The sequence below is a fragment of the Cavia porcellus genome, unplaced genomic scaffold, assembly GCF_034190915.1.
Source record: "Cavia porcellus strain 051 isolate PalLab524CR breed Dunkin Hartley unplaced genomic scaffold, mCavPor4.1 scaffold_31, whole genome shotgun sequence".
Lineage (NCBI taxonomy): Eukaryota > Metazoa > Chordata > Mammalia > Rodentia > Caviidae > Cavia > Cavia porcellus.
In genome coordinates this window covers 12,821,245-12,840,966 of record NW_026947514.1, presented here as the reverse complement: position 1 = coordinate 12,840,966, position 19,722 = coordinate 12,821,245, and the positions used below count along the sequence as shown (strand labels likewise).

The 19,722-nt window shown below is 35.6% G+C and overlaps 1 protein-coding gene across 17 annotated transcripts in view; it reads right to left on the bottom strand.

Moving 5' to 3' along the window:
* Rps6ka5 (ribosomal protein S6 kinase A5) overlaps window positions 1-19,722 on the bottom strand; it is a 171,363-nt gene that overhangs the window by 61,545 nt on the left and 90,096 nt on the right. For 15 of the 17 annotated variants that reach the window (XM_063240809.1, XM_003472474.5, XM_063240811.1 and 12 more), the window contains 2 exons: window positions 4,377-4,492; window positions 656-763 (listed from right to left, as the gene is read on the bottom strand). The exons of 1 other annotated variant lie outside the window; for it this stretch is intronic. In XM_063240809.1, coding sequence (XP_063096879.1) covers window positions 656-763; window positions 4,377-4,492 — 224 coding nt within the window. Of the gene's footprint in view, window positions 1-655; window positions 764-4,376; window positions 4,493-19,722 lie in introns of those variants that run through there. One more of the 17 variants, XM_063240824.1, reaches the window with a different exon arrangement.

The following is a 19,722-nucleotide window of genomic DNA, read 5'->3' as shown; positions in this document are numbered from 1 at the left end:
TGTATATAACTTTTGTTATGATTGTGACATAAATATTTAATTACAGCTAATATATGTAAAATGTAATGAAATGTATTTGTAATATTAACAAATTATAATTAAATACTGAAAATATAAAGCCTTCTTTATCTAAAGTCTGCACATTAGCTACTATATTTTAGTGCACTTTAAGTATAAAACTCAGGAAGATTATTGAAGAATTAGGAGATCCTTACATTTTTATAAAGTGAGTTCAAAGGGCCATCATAGTATGTCCCTTACAACTACAATGTTCATGATATGTGCTTTGTTTTGTGGCTCTTTATTGGCTACCAGCTAAGCCATAACACTGCCAAAAAGTTTAAAACATTATTTAAGTTTTAGTCATATTTTATATATTTTATGGAGTCAGTTAAGAGCATAGTTATTTTGTTTCTAAACTGGAGAATTCTGATGTATCCATGAAAGATTCACTGCAATTTTAATAGGATGGTTCCACATAATATTAAACTAGAAATCTTTACATTTGCTCATGTCAAAATGTTCCTTTGAACAAATTTGCACCAAAGTTCCTAATTCATATAGTACTGCCCTGTTAAATGTTTATTTCACGGCTAATTTTCACCCTTGTTCATGTTCTGCTATTACTGACTTCAAATTAAAATATAATACTCACTTCATCAGCCACAAACTCCTTACTCAGACCAAAATCTGTCAGCACCACATGGCCGTTAGAATCAAGAAGAATATTCTCAAGCTTAATGTCACGGTATATAATTCCCAACTGTGAAAACAAACAAATACACATTTTAAAATAGTTTTCAAAAAAAATTTGGACAGTCTTTCTTATTTATCTTTTTTTTTTTTTTTACAGCATTTCCTCTTTCAGGATTCTATAGCTCTGAGTGACTGCTAGGCAAATGTAAATTTCTCCATCTCGGGGCTTATTTGCTAGGTTCCCTGGACCTCTGCAATCATGCCTTCATTTTTTTTTTTGTAAAGAGAGTCTATCCTTGTTGGACCAGATCTTCAGGGCCTCCCCTTTGGCTAATGGCTTTTCCTATTTCTCTAGAGTGAGCATGAAATACGTTCATTCTTGATGCTCTTCAGGTATCTTGTTAGTCAATTTTGTTCTTTAATTCCTAATGGCTTCAGAACCTTTCCTGACTAACCAGGACTCGTGCTGGCCATTCCCTTGTTTTTTATCCTATAGCATCTATGCTTACATTGTACTTGCCTACCAATGACTAATAGTTTTTAGGTATTTCCTTTTTGTCTTGATATACTCATATGCTAATTATTTCCCACCTTTAAAACATTCATCCAGTGTCTAGCACAATGCCATTGTCAAACAGGTAATTAATAAAGATTAAAGATCATAGATTAATTTTAGTTTACCTTTAGTTCTAAATAATCAAAACAAATCAATTAAATAACATTTATACAGTGATGTGATGCATAATGACAGAGATATGTAGTGAGTGTATGTTGTCAGGTTTTTCTGGGATCACATAAACACAGAATATACTTACACAAACCTAGATAGTAGAACCTACAATACATCTAGGCTATATGGGGGGGGCGCATACCATATATATGGTACATATAACATATAGAAGTATATATTATACATATATAATACACTGGTGCTCCTAGGGCTATGATGAACAAAATACCAGATAAATCAAGCACAAGAGAAAATGATTATGCAGTAAACAGAGATGTAGGAAGCTGCAGCTGGTATTAACACGACATTCTGTTTTATGTCAAATCCACATTTTAAAAATAAGTATGAGTATACACTAAAAGTCAAAAGTATAATATAATAAATACATAAACCAGAAACAGTAATTTATTATCAAGTATTATTGTATTATACATAATTGTATGTGCTATACTTTTATATGACTGGCACTGCAACAGATATATTTATACCAGTATCACAATAAACATGTGAGTAACATACAGTATTATGACAGCTTGACATCCCCAAGTGATAGGAAGTTTTTAGCTCCATTAAAATCTTTTTTTTTTTTTTTTTTTTGTCTTTTTCCTTTTTATCGGTACCGGGAATCTAACTCACGACTGCCTGCTTTCAAGGCAGGCGCTTATGCTGCTGAGCTAAACCCCCAGCCCCTGCTCCACTAAAATCTTATGCCACCACTGCAGTATATGTGGTCTGTCAAATGTCATGTGGCTTATGACTGTCTGTCTATTTTGTCTTGCATGTAAGTTTTATAGGAAAACACTCCAACTATTTCTTCAATTATATAAGTAAATTTATTTAAATTCTTTACAAGGTGCTTGATCTATATGAGTTTTCTATGTCATGTTCATAGTTATTTTAGCCTGGATTAAATGTTTTTAAACTTAACAGTATTACTTTTCTCAACACTAACTATATGAAAAAGCTGATTTTTAATAATCTCTGTTGAAATAAAAATTACCCCAAAGGAAAATACCAGCCAATTTTCCTCCATGATTTCAGGGTTGTACAAGAACGACAGTAAGGAAAACATCTTGATATATACTGAATAGACTTTGGATTTAAAGCATTACACAAATCTAACAACCACTAGTACTTCTTAGTAACTTCTTTAGAAAAAAATTTTAGGAACAAATAAAGTGTACATTTTATCTCATTATTTCCAAATAAACTCCCATTTTCATCTCCTTCTGAAACGCAGGTTAGTATCTACATTAAGATTAATCTTGCTGGTTTTGTATTATATGTATCTTTTTTAGGGTTACTGAGAAAGCTAAAATCTATTTCATTTGCTAGACCACTTTCAATTTACAGCAAGAACATTTATATCTAGTATTAAATAGGTTCCCTACTTGTATGTCTCTTATTACTGTCTAATAATCATATTCATGATTTTCATTTAATGAACAGAATGAATAAAATTAAATGCTTCACAAAAATTAAAAGTGACTTTTCTACTTTACTCATTGGGGCTTTGTGTTTTGCTTTTATTCTGGAATTTATGATGAATTCTACCATTATTTTAATATTATCAAATATTACATCTAATTATAAATTTCAAAGGTCTTTACAGCCCATTCCTAGATCCAACTTGTTTCTTATATAAAGGCATATTAACGATTTTATATTCTGCAAAAACACTCATAGGTGTAAGCATAAAGCTTGTCGCTGACCTGAAAATTGCATCAAAAGCAGCACACAACTGCCCCTCGACGTCAGCCCCTCCAGCACTTAAGGCTGCTGTTCGGCCTGCCTTGCCACAGCCCTGCAGCTGGACCCCGCTGCCTGCTCTCGTGGGCTCTCCGTTCTCACACATTCTCCTTCACTCATCTGATTCCTGTTTTGAATCCTCTCTCCACCTGAGCAGTCTTGTTTCTGAGTTACACCTACTCTCTTTTTGATCCTGTCTCTTCTTGTGCCTTCCCCGAGTTTTTTCTCATAGCCGTTTACATCTGCTGTGTCTATCCTGGTGTGTGACCTCTCTGGTCCTTCAAAAACTTCCTCCTCTTCTCACTCCCTTATCTTTTTTTCTGTGCTCTATAACCAGTACTTTCAACTATGTTTATCCTGAGCTAGGGTAGGATACAACGTAACAAAGAATGGCTTCATAATGTGCCAGTACTGCTGCAATACAGACTCAAATCACAGGGTCTCACGTAACTTTGGTAAAAATTACTTTAGCACCTTCTGTCTCTAAGGAAAACATAAAAGCCCACGATACATGCCAACTATTTAGTTCTGTGATAATGCTTCTTTATTAAATTTTAAAAGTTAACTCATAATTTCATTGATCAAGATTAAGAGTACCTGCAATAACATTTTAAAACCTTAAACTGATTTGTATTGACTTCAAACAGGGTCACAAACATGAAGTGCATTTAAACCAATTGCTTCATTGTTCCGTGGAAACAATGGAGGAAGAAGGCAGAGTGGGAATAAGACAGTGTTTCAAGGACAAAATGAGCAGAAAAGAAAGCCAGTGTGAGAGAGTGAAAATAACTCTTATCCTCTCACATAATCAGGAAACTCCCTGACGACACATGGGTAGAAGTAATGAAGTCAGTCACAATTAAATGAATATATATTATGACTTGTGGCTTCATTTTGTAGGTTACTTTAGGAATTAAAAGATTTTATTCCAATGACACTTTGTGCTAAATGAAGCACTAGGTCTTTTCATGATGAAAGCCAGAAAGTTGCCAGGTTCTACCACTTTGATCTGCATCGCGGCAACTACAACAGGCAAGGAGACTTTTCAGTTTCCACTGAAAACACTGGCATGAGTACTCTAGAAGGCTGCTGTCACAACCTGCACCAAGACAGTGACATGCGAAAGTATTAGCTCTGTAGCTCCCTCAGTACCTCAGCTGAGACTGCCTGAAAGAGAAACTCCAGAGGTGAAGCAGCTTACCTTGTGCAGATGTTCGAGGGCAAGCACAATCTCTCCAACATAGATCTGCACCTCGCGCTCTGTGAAACGCTCTCTTTGAGAAAGATGAGTAAAAAGTTCTCCACCATTTATATAATCTAAAAATGAAATATAGTTTTTCTTTCTTTGACTTGTATTCATAAACAAAAGGAAGTACTTCCTTTTAATCACTTCGTATTAACCACAGGCACTGATCTTAATAAATGTTTTGTATAACTTAGAATACAGTATATAGATTCATTTAGAATATACTACTAGGTTCATATAATAATATAACTTCGTAAGATAATGGTTACCCTAAACCAAACAAATCAATTTTCAAACAGTATTGCCATTAAATCTACTATAGAAATGCATATATATTTAAATATATTTTCCCAAACAGTATATTTTGGAAACCTCTGCCATCACTGTACAATGGAAACGTAACCTACTGTGGAACACCAAACATCAGCCACTACAACAACCAAAACAAAAACAAATAAAACACAAGCAAAATCCCAGTCTGTGATTTGTGATAGTTGCCAATCACTGTTTTGAAGATTTATAAGTAGATTTCCTGTTTTCCAGAACTGTCTATGCACACTTTCAAAACACATATAGGTACCAGGCAGCCTTCTTATGATCATTTAGTGCCAGAGTAAAAACAGTACAATGCAGACACATCAAAACATCCAACCAGAAGATCCCATTTTCCTTTAATTTGTCGTATTTATTCCAAGAGGAATAGTGAAACTGAAAACAAAATGGACACGGTAAAAAATAAATGCACGAGCTAGTAAAACCAGAAAACAATGTAAAACTAAAAACTAAAAAATAGGTACATGCCTGTAATCCCAGCTATTTAAGAGACTGAGGCAGAAGGCTTACAAGTTTGAGGCCAGCTAGGGCAACTCAGAGAGATCCTGTCTCAACATAAAAAATAAAAAGGGCTGAAAAAAAAGGGCTGAGGATATAGCTCATTAGTAGAGAAGCCCCAAGTTCAATCCCCTGTACTGAGAGGAAAAAAAGTAAAGAAACCAATTATACTGACAATTAGTTCTAGTAAGACATTTAAGGAAAAACTGGTAATGGAATGCTCATTTTTTAAAGGAAACAACTATCAAAATAAATGTTAGAAATTATTCAAAATTATACAGATTTGAGTTTTACCAAAAAAAGTTTGAGAGACTAATCACTGTTGCATTGCCATACGTTTGTGTGTGAGAAATAATTTACAACTAAGATAGTTACAAATATAGCTTAAAGCTTTTTTCCTGAAAAAATCTGAATAGAGTGTGTTACAATTTAATGGTTTAAATCTAAAATGCCCCCCTAAGTCTCATGTGAAGGAAGGTGATTGGATCATGGGATAATGTTAAGAAGGGGGCCTGGTCAGAGGTGGCTCACTGGGATATACCAGAAAGGGTGTATTCTTTGTCTCCAGGACAGAGGGCTGAGTACCTTTCCTCTGGGGTACATTTTTGCCATTTTATTTCTGCCTTGGAGCCAGCCAACAAGGACTGAAACCATGAGCCAAAATAAACTTCTCCTGTAAATTACCAGTGTTTGGTATTTTGCCCCAGCTAAAGGAAAATGACTAAAACAAACTAAGACAGAAAATGCATGCATTCCAAACATATTCACTCATCAAATTTACTGCAGTTTCATACATGAGCACAACAAACTCTTCATAAACTCACAAGCTTATGTTCTACACTGTCTACTTAAATTTAAATTCCAAAACCCAGAAGAAAAAGAATTAATGAACCCTAATAGCTGGCTGTTTGCAATGTAGATTGAGAAACGTGATAGCAAAAAACATTTCCCTTCTAAGGCTTTGGCATTTTGCTAGGAAGTTTTAATTATATCTGAACACAAAGCTAATTATTAAAAAGGTGTAAAAGAACACAGCATTCCTGTAAGCTAACAATGACTTTTTCTACTTTTAAGTAGTTTAAACTTAATACTGGTATTTGTAAATAAGTGGTTTCCACAGACAATCACAGCACAGAAATAAGCGCCCATCTATGAACTGACAAACTCAGTGCCTTCAATGTTTAATCATCCGACCTTCCAAAGCCATTCCAGCAAAAATGGTCACACCTTCATGTGCTTTCCATTGTACTTATTAAAGACGTCTAGCTGTACTGCATATGTATGACTACTTACTTTTACTGCTCAACTGAATTTGAGTCAGGATCAACATTCCACTATAATATATCCAACACAGTTGCCTGCATGGGATAAGTACTATTAATTATCGTTAATTAATAGCTTAATACAAATTAACTTATTATTTGTTGTTATTATTTTAGTTTTTCACTATATAGTCCAGGCTGACCTTGCTCAAACTCAAAATCCTCCTGCCTCAGCCTCCTGAGTGGTGGGACTGTAGGCATATGCAACCATGCGAGGCTAATTAAAAATAAATTCTTTATGTTGCATGATATATAGGTTCTCAAAAAAAAAAAAAATCCAAATCACTGAAACTCAAAGGGACAATCCACTGTAAAAAAAGTTCAGTGTATTTCCAGCCAGAGGCAATGTGACATAGTCAAAAGAACAAGACTTTGTAATTGACAGATCTGAATTACACAACAACTGCACTGCTATCCTACCTCGAGCAAATAAAGTCTCTAATCTTCAGTAACTATATAAGGAATGTTGTTGCTTGGTACACAGGAAGTGCTTTATTTTCCATTTATGGAAAGGCTGAGGAAAAGTAACTACAAACTGAAAGAAATAATCCTACAACAATATCCTAACCTATCTGCTACTTTTGGAATAGATGGACTGCCAGTCTCAGATAAAAACTTGACAGTCATAAATTAAGCATTTTTTTCCTTAAAGATTCATGCTGTATATTTTGCAAGATAAACAGTAAGTAACTGGTAAAAGACATCAAGGTTACCACAAACACGTAACACCAGAGTGTCATTGTGAGGTACATGCCATATCCAGTGGCAATGTCATAGACATTAATAGGAGGAACCCCTATAAAGAAAGCATTTGGTACACTGTCTTCATAATTCTGTTGCTATGTTTGGTATGCAGTGTATCTTACTAAGGTTTTATTTGCCACTTTACTGAATAACAAGGATGTTTAGCATCTTTATATGACATCAAATATTTCTATATCTTTTCAGAGGGACCTATTAAAATGTGGGTGTGCCTATTTGTTTTTTTCTTTTTAGTGAGGTGATTCTCATACCATGAAATTTACCCACTTGAAGTGTAAAATTCAATGGCTTTTAGTTTGTTCAGAATTGTGTAATCATCACCATAATCAACTGCAGAATATTTTCATCACCCACATCTCAGAAATTCTGATTTTTCTACTTTTTTCGTAAGTTGCTTCTGCTTTTGGCATCACACCCAACAATTCAATATCAAAATCAATGTCACAAAATTTTATTTCAATGTTTTCTTCTAAGCCTTTGATAGTTTCAGCTCAGATCTTTAGAATCTGATCCACTGAGTTGATTTTTCTCAGAAAAATATATTGTGAAGTATTGTATTTTTGCACATAGCTATTAAGTTGTTCTAGCATCACAGGTTGAAAAGACTGTTCTTCATTGTCACTCTCATAAAAAAAATCAGTGCATGGTAGATGCGAGGATTTCAGGATTCTCAGTTCTAGTCCACCCACCCCTATTGATCGATGAGGTTATTCTTATGCCTGTGTTGTACTTCCTCATTACGATAGCTGTGTGGTAAATTTTGAAGTCAGAGAAGTGTGAATCTTTTTTATTCCTTTTCAGATCATTTTAGCTAATCCAGGCCTTTGATTTTCCACATGAAATTTAGGATCGCCTTGTCAATTTCTACACAAGTTGAACTTTTGAGAAAGGTTGTATTAAAGTTACAAATTAATTGAGGGATTATTGCTATCCTAAAAATATTGTCTCTCAGTCCATTAAGATAGAATCTCTTTCCATTTATTTAAATTTTTTATTTTTTCAATGTTTTATGCTTATTTCATTTCATTATTTTTGATTCTAAAGTAAATGGAATTGTTTTCATAATTTCATTTTCAGATTATTCACTGAAAGTGCACAGAAATTTAGTTGACTCAGTATGTGGACCTTATATCTTACACCTTTGCTGAATTTGCTTATTATACTAGTATTTTTAGTAGACATTCTATTTACAGAATTGTGTCATCTTAGATTAATTTTTCTTCCTTTCCAATTAAAGGCCTTTTGAGACCTTGTCTTGCCTGTCCTGTTGAACAGAGTAGGAAAGATAGATATGTTTTCCCTCTTCCTAACTTTAGGGGGGAGTATTCAGTCTGTTACAAGTAAGTCATGTTAACTGTGGTTTTTCATGGAAGCCTTTGTCAAGTGACGTTTCCTTCTATTTTGTTGAGTGTTTTAATCATGAAAGAATGTTGATTTTTGGCAAACACTTTTTTCCTGTGTCATAGAGAGGATTAGATAGGTTTTTGTCTCTTCTTCTGCTGATACAGTGTATTGATTTATCTTTAGTTGTTAAACTAACCTTGCATTCCTGGGATAAATCTCTCTTGGCCATGGTATATCATCTTTCTTATTTGTCACTGGATTCCAGTTTATATAATGTGTTGAAGATTTCTGCATTTATATTCCTAAGAGACACTGATCTCTTGATGCTCTTGTTTGGTTTTGATACTTGATATTGGTCTTACTGGGTAAGTTGAGAAGTGTTTTCTATTTTGGGGAAGAGTTTTGCTATTAATTTTTACATATTTGGTAACATTTGTTTTTGAAGACATTGGGCTTTGACTTTTCACACTTTTTAAAATAAGTAATAGTGAAAATAATGTAGATAGTTTTCATTTAATGACCTGTTTGGACTTATGATCTGCCGGTAGGACTTACAATCCATCTTTTTTTGCATAGTTTTGTATGTCTTGTTTATAGAGCCTCAATGTCTTTTTTGGTACAGTACACCTTGTTTATACATTACTATAATTTTCTGATTCTACTGTACTGTATGTTCCATTATACATTATAGTACTGCATGTAAGAGTTACACAAATAAAATGAAAGTCATCAAGTTGGACTTTCCTTTGACAATCTGAGGAATGTAATGTACGTACTATATACATCTCCTTATTTACTGATCAACTCATTTAATGACCTAGTCACTGGAACAGAACTTAGTCATTAAATGGAGAATACTAGTAGTAGTAGTTCAATCTCTTGCTATAGATACATTCAGAGGTTGTATTTCTTCTTGAGTCAGCAGTAAGAGCTCATGCCTTTCCTTATACTATGTAAGTTATCTAACGTGAAATAATATGACGACAACTGTCTGTGTTGTTATACAGCTGTTCATGACATCCTCTCGTGAGCCTTTTTAGTTCTACAAGGTTGGTAGGAAAGTCCTTTTCTTTCATTCATACATTTACCAATTTGAGTCTTTTAATTTCTTAATCAGGCTAATTAAAGGTATATCAATTTATTAATTTCCTCAAAGAAGCATATTTTGGTTTCACTGCTTTTCTCTGCTATTTTTATAGTTTTATTAATTTTTCCCCAATCTCTATTATTTCTCTCTTTTCTGATTGATTTGGGTTCAGTTTGTTCTTCTTTTTGCAGTGTTTCAAAGTGGAAAATTTTCTTTGAGATTTAACATCTTTTTTTAAATTTAGGCAGTTAACATCTATAAATTTCCTGTGAAGCACTTCTGTAGCAGCACCCCAAAATCTGAGTATGTAGTGTGACTTCACTTTCTCTCATCAAACTTTTTTGATTTTTCTTATTTGATACACTTCATTTAGGAGTATACAGTTTAATTTTCACATAGTTGTAAATTTCCTACTTTTTATTTTACTACTGATTTCTAATCTCATTCTGTTATGATTGGAGAATATTTTTTATGATTTTAATATTCTTGGATGTATTGAGTTTTTTAATGGAGAATATTCTATGTACATTTAAGAAAAATATGTAATCTGCTGCTGTTTAGGGTTCTATAGATTCCAGTTATATCTAGGTGGTTTACAAAGATGCTCAAGTTTTTTACTTTGTTATCTTAATCTTAGTTGTGCTTATACATTATTCAGAATGGGATATTCTGGTTGAACTGTCTATTTCTTCATTTCAGTTTTTATTTCATGAATTTTGGGTCTATGTTGTTAGGTGCATTTATGTTTTTAATCATTGTATCTTTCTGATGGGTTGGCCCTTTTACCATGAAATGGTCCTTCTAAACTCTAAAGCATTTTTTAGTTTTTACCTCTAATATATCTGATGTCAGTATAACCATAGCTTTCTTATAGCTGCGGTTTACATGGTTTATCCTTTTCTGTCTTTTTACTTTTTAACCTATTTGTATGTTTGGATCGATAGTGTAATCTTATGTAAACAGTATATATGTGTGTGTGTGTGTGTGTGTGTGTGTATATATATATATATATATATATATATATATATATTTTTTTTTTTTTTTTTTGGTACGGGGATCAACTTACCACCGCCAGACAGGTGCTTATGCCACTGAGCTAAATCCCCTGTCCAACAGTATATATTTTGATCTATTTCTCCCAGTCTTACCATCTCAGCCTTTTGGTTAAAATATTTAGCCATTTGTATTCAATGTTATTATTGACTGTAGCCAGATTTGTCATTTTACTTTTCTATATATCTGATATCTTTCTGTATGTCTATTCTTTTACTCCTTTTCATTAGGTGAATATTTCATGGCACAATCTACTTCTTTTAGCAAATTTTCATTTGATTTTCTTATTTTCTTAGGTGTTGCTCTAAAGCTTACTTGAATATTAACTTAGAAACAGCACATGATTCATACTAACTAATTCCAATAATATATAGGAAAATTACACCTAAATACCTTTGCCTCCTCCCACTTTTGTGCACAACATATACAGTTGACCCACTGCATCTGTGGGTTCCACATTCATAAATTCAAAAGCAGACTGAAAATATTATGGGGTAAAAACTGCATTATATTGAACATGTAGGGATTTTTTTCCTGGTATTTCTTAAACAATATTGTACAACAACTATTTACATAGCACCTATATTGCATTAGATATTGTAAGTAATCTAAAGATGATTTAAAGTATACAGTAGGATGTGGGTAAGTCATATGCAAATACTGTAATAGGGCAGTTCCTTTGGGGAATATTCTTGGAAAAATTAGTTTAATCTACCCTTCCTTTGCCCTTCTGCAAGGCTACTGCCTTCCCCAAAGTTTCTGAAAGGATTATGTACCCCTTCCTTCTACCCCCAATTCTAAATTCCAATGTTTACTGTTAACTAATTTTTCTTTAGGTTTAAAAAATCCAAAAATAACCTTTAACAAATTTTCATAACCTTTAACATGTTTGATTTACAACATTTTAAGATTTTCAGCCCTTAGTTCAGTGCATGGACTAACATAAAGCACATAAACTGCTTCAAGGTTTAATCTGCAGTAAAGTAATATGTAAAATACAGAAACTGGACCCGGAGATTGAAGCTAATTGAGATGTATTGGCCATGAAAGACAAAAGGAAAAACATAACCTGAATGTCTCCAGCACATATAGCCTTTCTGCCCCTTGTTTAATGTACCCCCTTCCCTTCCTATAAAAGCCCTGTGCCCCCTGAATTCCCTAAAATCAAGTCTTGAGGTCAAAAGCTCCTCCATCTTTCAAGATGTTTGGTCTTTTTTTTAAAATTGGTACCGGGGATCGAACTCACGACCGCCTGCTTGCAAGGCAGGTGCTTATGTCGCTGAGCTAAATCCCCAGCCCCAAGATGCTTGCTCTTGAATAAACCTGATTACCTCCCATTCTCACTCCCCAGACAGTGGCCTTCAAGCAGCAAGCAGCCCACATCTTATTCCAAGACCAAAACCATACTATTGTATACAGGAAATCTGAGCATGCATTCACGTCTCTGATCCATAGAGAGGTAAAGAGGTTCTAATAAACCTTCCATGGATATCAAGGGATGACATGTTATAAAACCTAATGACATTATTTTACTACTTTATATACATTTTTATTACTTTATATAATTTTGTCTTTCAAAAAAGATGACAGAAGAAAGGGAAGTTCATAGCTATGATATTAGTCTTCCTAAGTAACCATTGGAAATTCAGTTATGATCTGATTTCTACCCCTATCCCCACTTCTGGCTTGTTTTTATTGTTATCCTTTCCTTATTTAATAATTTTGCTTGACTATTTTAGTGAAGTCTATTTTATCTGCATTTTAAAGCTTATGAGACTGCTCCTCAGAAAGAAAAGCCTTGTACACTGATTTTAGCAGGGCTTTTTTACTCTCTTCCCAGCCTGGTAAGACTGTCTGCCTCTGCTGGCATTATAAACAGCTGCTAGGCTCCACTAATTGCTGGCTGATTGCTCTATTCTTTCCAACTAGACTCAGGGGCCATAAATTATTCCACAGTCCCATCCAATAACTCAGATCCGTCTGCAGTAGTTTGAGGCCAGTGTTTGAGGTCTGTTCTGACCCGAGAAAGAATCTATGTACTTGTCTACATCTGACAATTTAACTTAGTGCTCAAATGAAGCTACCAGCCTCCTCTTGACTGCTTATCACCAAAATCTTTGTACTCAAAAAGCACCTGCATAGGTTAGAACTTTTCTACAAATTCTGTAACAAATAATCAGTTCTTTTGTTGACAGATTCAGATGCCTCTTATGAATCACATCTTGTCTTGGGCAAAAAAAAAAAAAAATCTCTAAGTCACTACTCTAGAGCTGGAAGTAAGACAGGGGTGCACTTTTTTTTTTGAAAAACATTTTTGTGGTATCAGCAAGGTGCTAAATGAGGGCAGCAGTCTCTGGGCTTCACAGCTTCTGCCCAGTAGCATGGAATCTGCCGCATAAGCAAAGTGGAGTGGCAAAGATCAGAGCTCCGTATTTTCAGCCTACCAGGAATGGATAGAGTTTCTGCCTTAAGAAGGGGGCTTCCTGGAAGAAGGAAGCCCCCAACCTCTCAGCTTACCTGACAGGAATTAGCCAGTGCAGTTGAGATCTGGGGTGGATGAAAAATGCCCGCCCTTTGTCTCCTGATGAGATCCTGTATCCTTCAAAAAGAGGGGGAGGGGGAGGGGAAGGGGAGGGGGAGGGGGAGGGGAAGGGGAGGGGGAGGGGGAGGGGGAGGGGGAGGGGAGAAGCCAGCCCTGTTTTCCTAGCCACTCACACCTTAATCCGCAGTTTTGTGCTGAGATTTAAGAGGTTATTAGATTTTCTTGATTGTATGTTGCTTTGTTGGCTATATGCTTGCCCTTAGAATTTCTAAAGTCAGTTCTGTGCTGAGTTTATTGGATGGGACTGTGGAATAATTTATGGCCCCTGAGTCTACTTGGAAAGAATAGAACAATATGGAAGCAATATGGAAGACAAACTATCTGATAGCAAAATTAGCTATATCCTTACAGTAAGTAAGAGAATATCACAGTAAAACATGACCTAGACCAAGGGAATAGAACAACTTTTACACAAAACTTTTTTCATGAACCATTTAAACAAGTTGCCAAGTTGATGCCCCATCATTCATTTATGCTTTCATTTGTATTTCACACAATATAATCGTTTAAAAATTAGAAATTGACATTAATATATTGTTACCATTTATTTCCCAGTCCTGAATTCAAGTTTTTCAAATTATGGCTAAATATTTTTATAAATGTTTGCTTTAGTTGATCTATCTATTTTCTTTAATTTGTAACAATTCCTCAATCTTCCCTTAACTTCTACAACTTTGACACTACTTAGGTTACAGGCTTGATAATTGACAGTCTATCCTGCAATTTGAATGTCTTATGTAATTCTACCACTATGTTCCTATGTACAGTGTGGGGAGGAAAATTATGGAAGTGACACTGTTCTTATGGTGCTGCATGGTGTAAATTTATCAATAAGTTTTGCTTTGATCATTTGGTTAAGGTGGTGTCTCCTTGGCTTTTTACCTTTGTAACTAGTAAGTAATTTTGGAGAGGTAGTTTAGAACCATGTACCAATCCTAGCCCTCATCAAACATCCTATTTATTTATTTGTATTTGAGTAAATTCATGGCTTCCTATTTTATTCAACTGGTTAAAATGTGCTACTATCAATTATTTGGATTCTGAAGATGTGGTTCTTACTGCAAAGCTATGAATTGGTGGAAGTCTTTTACTTACCAAGTCTGTATGTCTTGGGAAGATTTAATTTCAAACTCTACCTTCCATGAAGTGAGGTGCTGCTGGGCCTTCTAGCTGTTGCTGCGTGTAGGACAGTTAGATTATCCCTGTATATATTCACTAATTCCCTTTTTTTTAGGATTCCCCTTTCCACAGCTTACACTCTATCAGCCTCTGTAGAAAGTCCTTTGGGGCTATGCATTACACAGCCCTGTCATTTATTCTGAATGAGATGAATGCTTTTGGAGAGTTCCAGAGGTAAGTGATGGGATATAACTTTCACTTTAATAGGACTGAAGACTGTGGCTGCTTGAGAATAAGAAAGATGGAAACAGAAAGATCACCAGCAGCAAACCAGGAACAAGATGATGATGGCTGGAAGGGAGGCCATCAGAATCAAGAATGCAGGCAGATTCTCAGTGAGTCACCAGCGACAGTAATGGACACTGACACCATGAGCAGCCAGATCTCACAGACAGGGACAGGATGAGTCTTCTCGGCTTCGTAACTCATGAAGTCTCTCCATCCTATACTTTTAGATTCCTGCCCTGTTTCAATTAAGCATAAATTATATTTCTTTACATTAAAAAGCTTAGGCTGAATAAAGCACCTCAGTGAAAACTGCCTATTACCAGGGCTGTCTAAGGTCCAGTACAACTCAGTAGGCCTTTGGATCCCTACCAACTCATCTACCTGAAACAACTTTTGACAAAATTATGGATCTACTAGTTTTCTGGAAATTCCTCCTCAAGTCTCTGCCAATTTCTTCCATAAGCTGGAAGAAAAAACTGGTGGTCAACTTAACACCAGCTGAATTAAATCAGCAGAGTGCCAAGTGTAGATGGCCCACCTGAGGAAACTTGTCAGCATAAAGAGACACAGAGAAGAGTGAAGTGTTGTGGGTTCTTCTAAGTGTTGTTGTTTGGAGCCATTGGTTCTCCTGGAGGAGCTTGTCATGCTGGCTTCCCCAGTATGAATTTGGCCATTATCATCAGAGGAGCTTGAGACCTTGTCGGTGAGAATGGCTGTGGTTCACTTTGGAGGAGCTCTGTTCCTTACAATGAGCATTGCTTCCTAGTTCTGGAGGGTAAGTTTATGCAGTTTAATCTCTAAGTGTAACTTGTCACGCTGGCTTCCTGACATGTACTTGGCTGTTCTCATCGTCAGAGGAGCTTGGGACCTCACTGTTGCTGAGGATGGCTGTGGTCCTTTTCAGGGCAGTCCTGCTTCTTACTTTGAGCATCACTTCTTGGCTCCACTGCAGAACCCTCAGCCTACTGGCACAGATCCTTCACCACACTGGCATAGACTCTCTAGCTTCCACAGCTGACCTTTGGGCCTTCCCAGCACAGATCAGTAAAACAGACTTGCAAAAGAGTCATTGTCATGGGCTCTAGACCTCCAGTTGGACTTGTGGGAGGCAGTGTTGTGCACAATAGGTTTTCAGCTGGACTCACGCAGGACATTGCTGTGGGATCCAGGTCCTCAGCTGGATTTTCTAGTCCTTAGTGTTGTGAACAGATTTCCTGCACTTTCTTGTATTTAACTCTGGATGACCATCATAAAATAATATTATAAATTCTGTGTCTTGTATGTAATTGTTTTCCTTGCAACCCCTGACTACAACAGAAGCCTAAGCATTTTTTTTTTAAAGCCAATGTTGTTCTTATTCTCTTTGCTATAGGGAAACTGTTAAAAATAGCATAAGATTGCTTAGTTTTTAATTTATGTCCCTTCAGCTTTTGCCTCTGTGGATACACAACAAAAAAGAACAGAGTGGTATTGCCAATATACACTCCAGGCAACTGATGTTTGAGCAGAAGCAGCATCTTAATAAACCCCGAGGGTCAAGGGTAGTGGGAAAGGACTCCTCAAGAAAAGAATTCAGTGGTGTAGTAAACAAGGGCTCGGGCTATCCACTAACATCTGAATCTAACATAACACACTACTTTTGAGAGTAAACAAAGAACAACAACTATAAGCTACTGGACAATTGTCTTGCATTTGTTCTATTTCGATGTGATAAATTGGATCCTCAAACAATGTTGTGAAGTAGGCACTATTAAAATAATAATATAATCCCCAGAGAAAATATCAGAATTTCCAGAAAAAAAACTGAATCATGAAGAGGCTAAATGAATTATTCAGGGGTGAACACCTTATTAAGTGGAAGAACAAGGATGATGAATATCAAGAGCCTGACTTCAAAGACAGTGACTTCATGTGCCATCGGAGACTTGTACTTTTCCTCCTCCATAGTTTTACTGTTGTTTAGTATTCACAACTCTCTCAGGCAGTTGGCTTTGCTAATTAGAGCCAAGAAAACTCTTTAAGGCAACTATTCTGGCTTTATGTCATTACATGACACAAAGCCAATAATCCTATACATTTTGTCATACGATTTTACTAACATAGGGGCTTTGCCCAATTAAATTTTGGAAAGCCCATCAAAATGTCACAGAAGTCAAAAGTACATATTCTGTGGTGCCACAGTGAGTGGCTTCTGTTGATTTGTGTTTAATGGCCACAGTAAACAATGAATTTAAACTTTTTTAGAATGTGCAAAGCTAAAATTATCACTGACAGATTTTATACCATAGAACTTAAAAGCAGCAATTAATGTCTTACAGCAATGGAATCAGGGATGTCTTCTCTGAAAAAGGACTTGGCAGGAATAACTACAACTTTGCACAAATCTCGTTAATCTTTCTCAAGAGGCTGTTTTAACCCACCTCTCTGTTAAAGCCAATGGGTCTGAATTTGGCAGCAGAGGAGACCTATCGTCATTGTTCTCGTCACAGATGAGAACCTCAAATCGTCATACCGAACCACATATCATCAAATGTTTAGTTATGAGAAATAATGCCTATAAAGGACAAACAGTGAACAACACACACCTGTCTACTATGGTTTTGAACAAGGCAACACAAAGCTACAAATTTGGATGTCACTGTTTTGGAGAAAGTATACTCTGTCATCTTGCTTTGCAGAGCTCCAGGAGAAAGCCTGAAGAGTGGCATGAAACTGCAGTGGCCTTTAGTCTAGCAGAGCTGGCAAAAATGGCCCGCTACCTCATACAAGGGCTCCTCAGTGAGACTTACTGAAGAAGTTTCTCCTGACTTACTCCTGATACAATTCCAAACTTAGAAAAACTCCCTACACTCCTAAATACTTCCCTGAGGCATTGCCTTATATGCTCTTATATAACTGTATATAATTATCAATATGGGAACCTTTATTCTAAAAATACTATTATCTAATCTATATTCCTTACTCCAATTTTGTCATCTGCTCTTTATAGCTGCTTTCTTACTGTCCAGGATCTAGTTCAAGATCACAAAGTACAAAAGAAATCATGTGTATTTTTTCTGAAACTTTTCATCTTTCTTGATCTCAGTATCTTTGAAGAGAACAGGCCTGCAATTGTGTGGGGCAACCCTCGATGTGGTTTTTATGTTTGCCAGGACTAGATACACACTATAAATTCCTGAACAAATAGCAATGAAACGATGTTACCTTCTTAGACCATATCTGAAACTATGGACATAGTAATTTGGATCACATCATTCATATAATCAGACATTCAGGTAGAGTTTGCCATGTTTCTCCCAAGTAAAGTTACTGTTTTCTTTCCTTTATAATCAACTGAAAAATTGTAGGAAGATAAATTGAGACAGAAAAAAATATCTTGCTTTCATCAAACTGTCACTTATTTTAGCAACAAGTGATTTTCTCAATCATTCCTTTGAACATTCTACCACAAGGAAGAGCTTCCCGTCATCCTTATTTATAGTACTTTCCTACTTCCTAGCACAAGATTTCCTGTGTCATTTTGTACTTTCCCAGGCTTTATTTTAATAAAGCCAATACGTTATCAATTTACTAATAAGCACTTTACATACATTATTCCATTTAAGCCAAACATCTCCAGGTAAACGGGATGGCAAAGGTTATGGGAGATTAAGTGTAGGGGTCCAAGGTCCCATGGCTAGGAAATACTGAACCCCAGAGCTGAATTCAAGCTAGTATTCAAATAAGGCACAGGAAAATAAAAACACATAAGCATCGGGGAGTATACAGATTACTTAAGTTGGCTGGAGCCAACCTAAGAGTAGGAGATTGGGCAGAAGGGCAGGCTAAGGCTAAGAACATATTGATTTTTTTGGTTTTGTTTTTCAATTTTAAAGAGAATAAAGCCAAACAAAATAAAATGGAATACAGTCCATCAAAACAAAAGAATGAACATGTTACTTGACTTCAAAACAATATAAAAGGAAATAATGGCTATCTTAATGATGTATCTTGTTGTCTTCAAAATAACTGCCCATATCATTAGGCACAATAAAATCAAAACAAAATAGTACAGAATAAAACCAATAAAACAAAACAATGGAAACAGCACAGGACTTCAAAACAAGACAACAGTAAAACAACAGTGGCTACCATAATGCCTCTTATTATCTTCAAAGTAGTTGCCTTCACCATCAGACATACTACCATTAAACAAAACAAAATAGAATAAAATCAATCAAAACAAAACAATGAAAGCAACACAGGGCTTCAAAACAAGATAAGAAAAAGTCAATAATGGCTACCATAATATATTTTGTTATCTTGGAAATAGCTGTCTATGCCATCAAATATAATAAAATTAGACCAAAACTGAATAAAACCAAACAGAACTATGAAAACAATACAGATTTGAAATCACGATGACAGATTAACAGTGGCCACTGCCCTCCTGTTTATACACTTCCTCCCCTTTTACTTTCACAGTATGTTTTGCACATTTTGCATTCCACAAACTCCTTCGGTTTTTTATACTAGGCAGACAGCACGAGATTCACCCTGTGACTCTGAACCATTTCACCCATGAGCATGATCTCAAGTTATATCCATTTCCCTACAAGAGCCTCGAGGTTATCTTCCTTTCAAATACCATGTCTTTCTTGTCCACCCTGCAGCTGATGGGCAAGCTACCCCCACTTCTTTCTGGTTCCCTGTCACACAGAGCATTGTTCTCTCCTTTGACTTTTAGTTTATGAGCCCTCTTTTGAGTTAAATGTGTTTCCTATATAAAGCATATTGGTGCATCCTGTTTCCTGATCCACTCTGCCTGTGTTTCTTTTTATTGCTGAATTGGGGCCATCTACATTAATATATTAACGGTTATCGCCAACATACACTGCCTTGTCTCTGCCACAC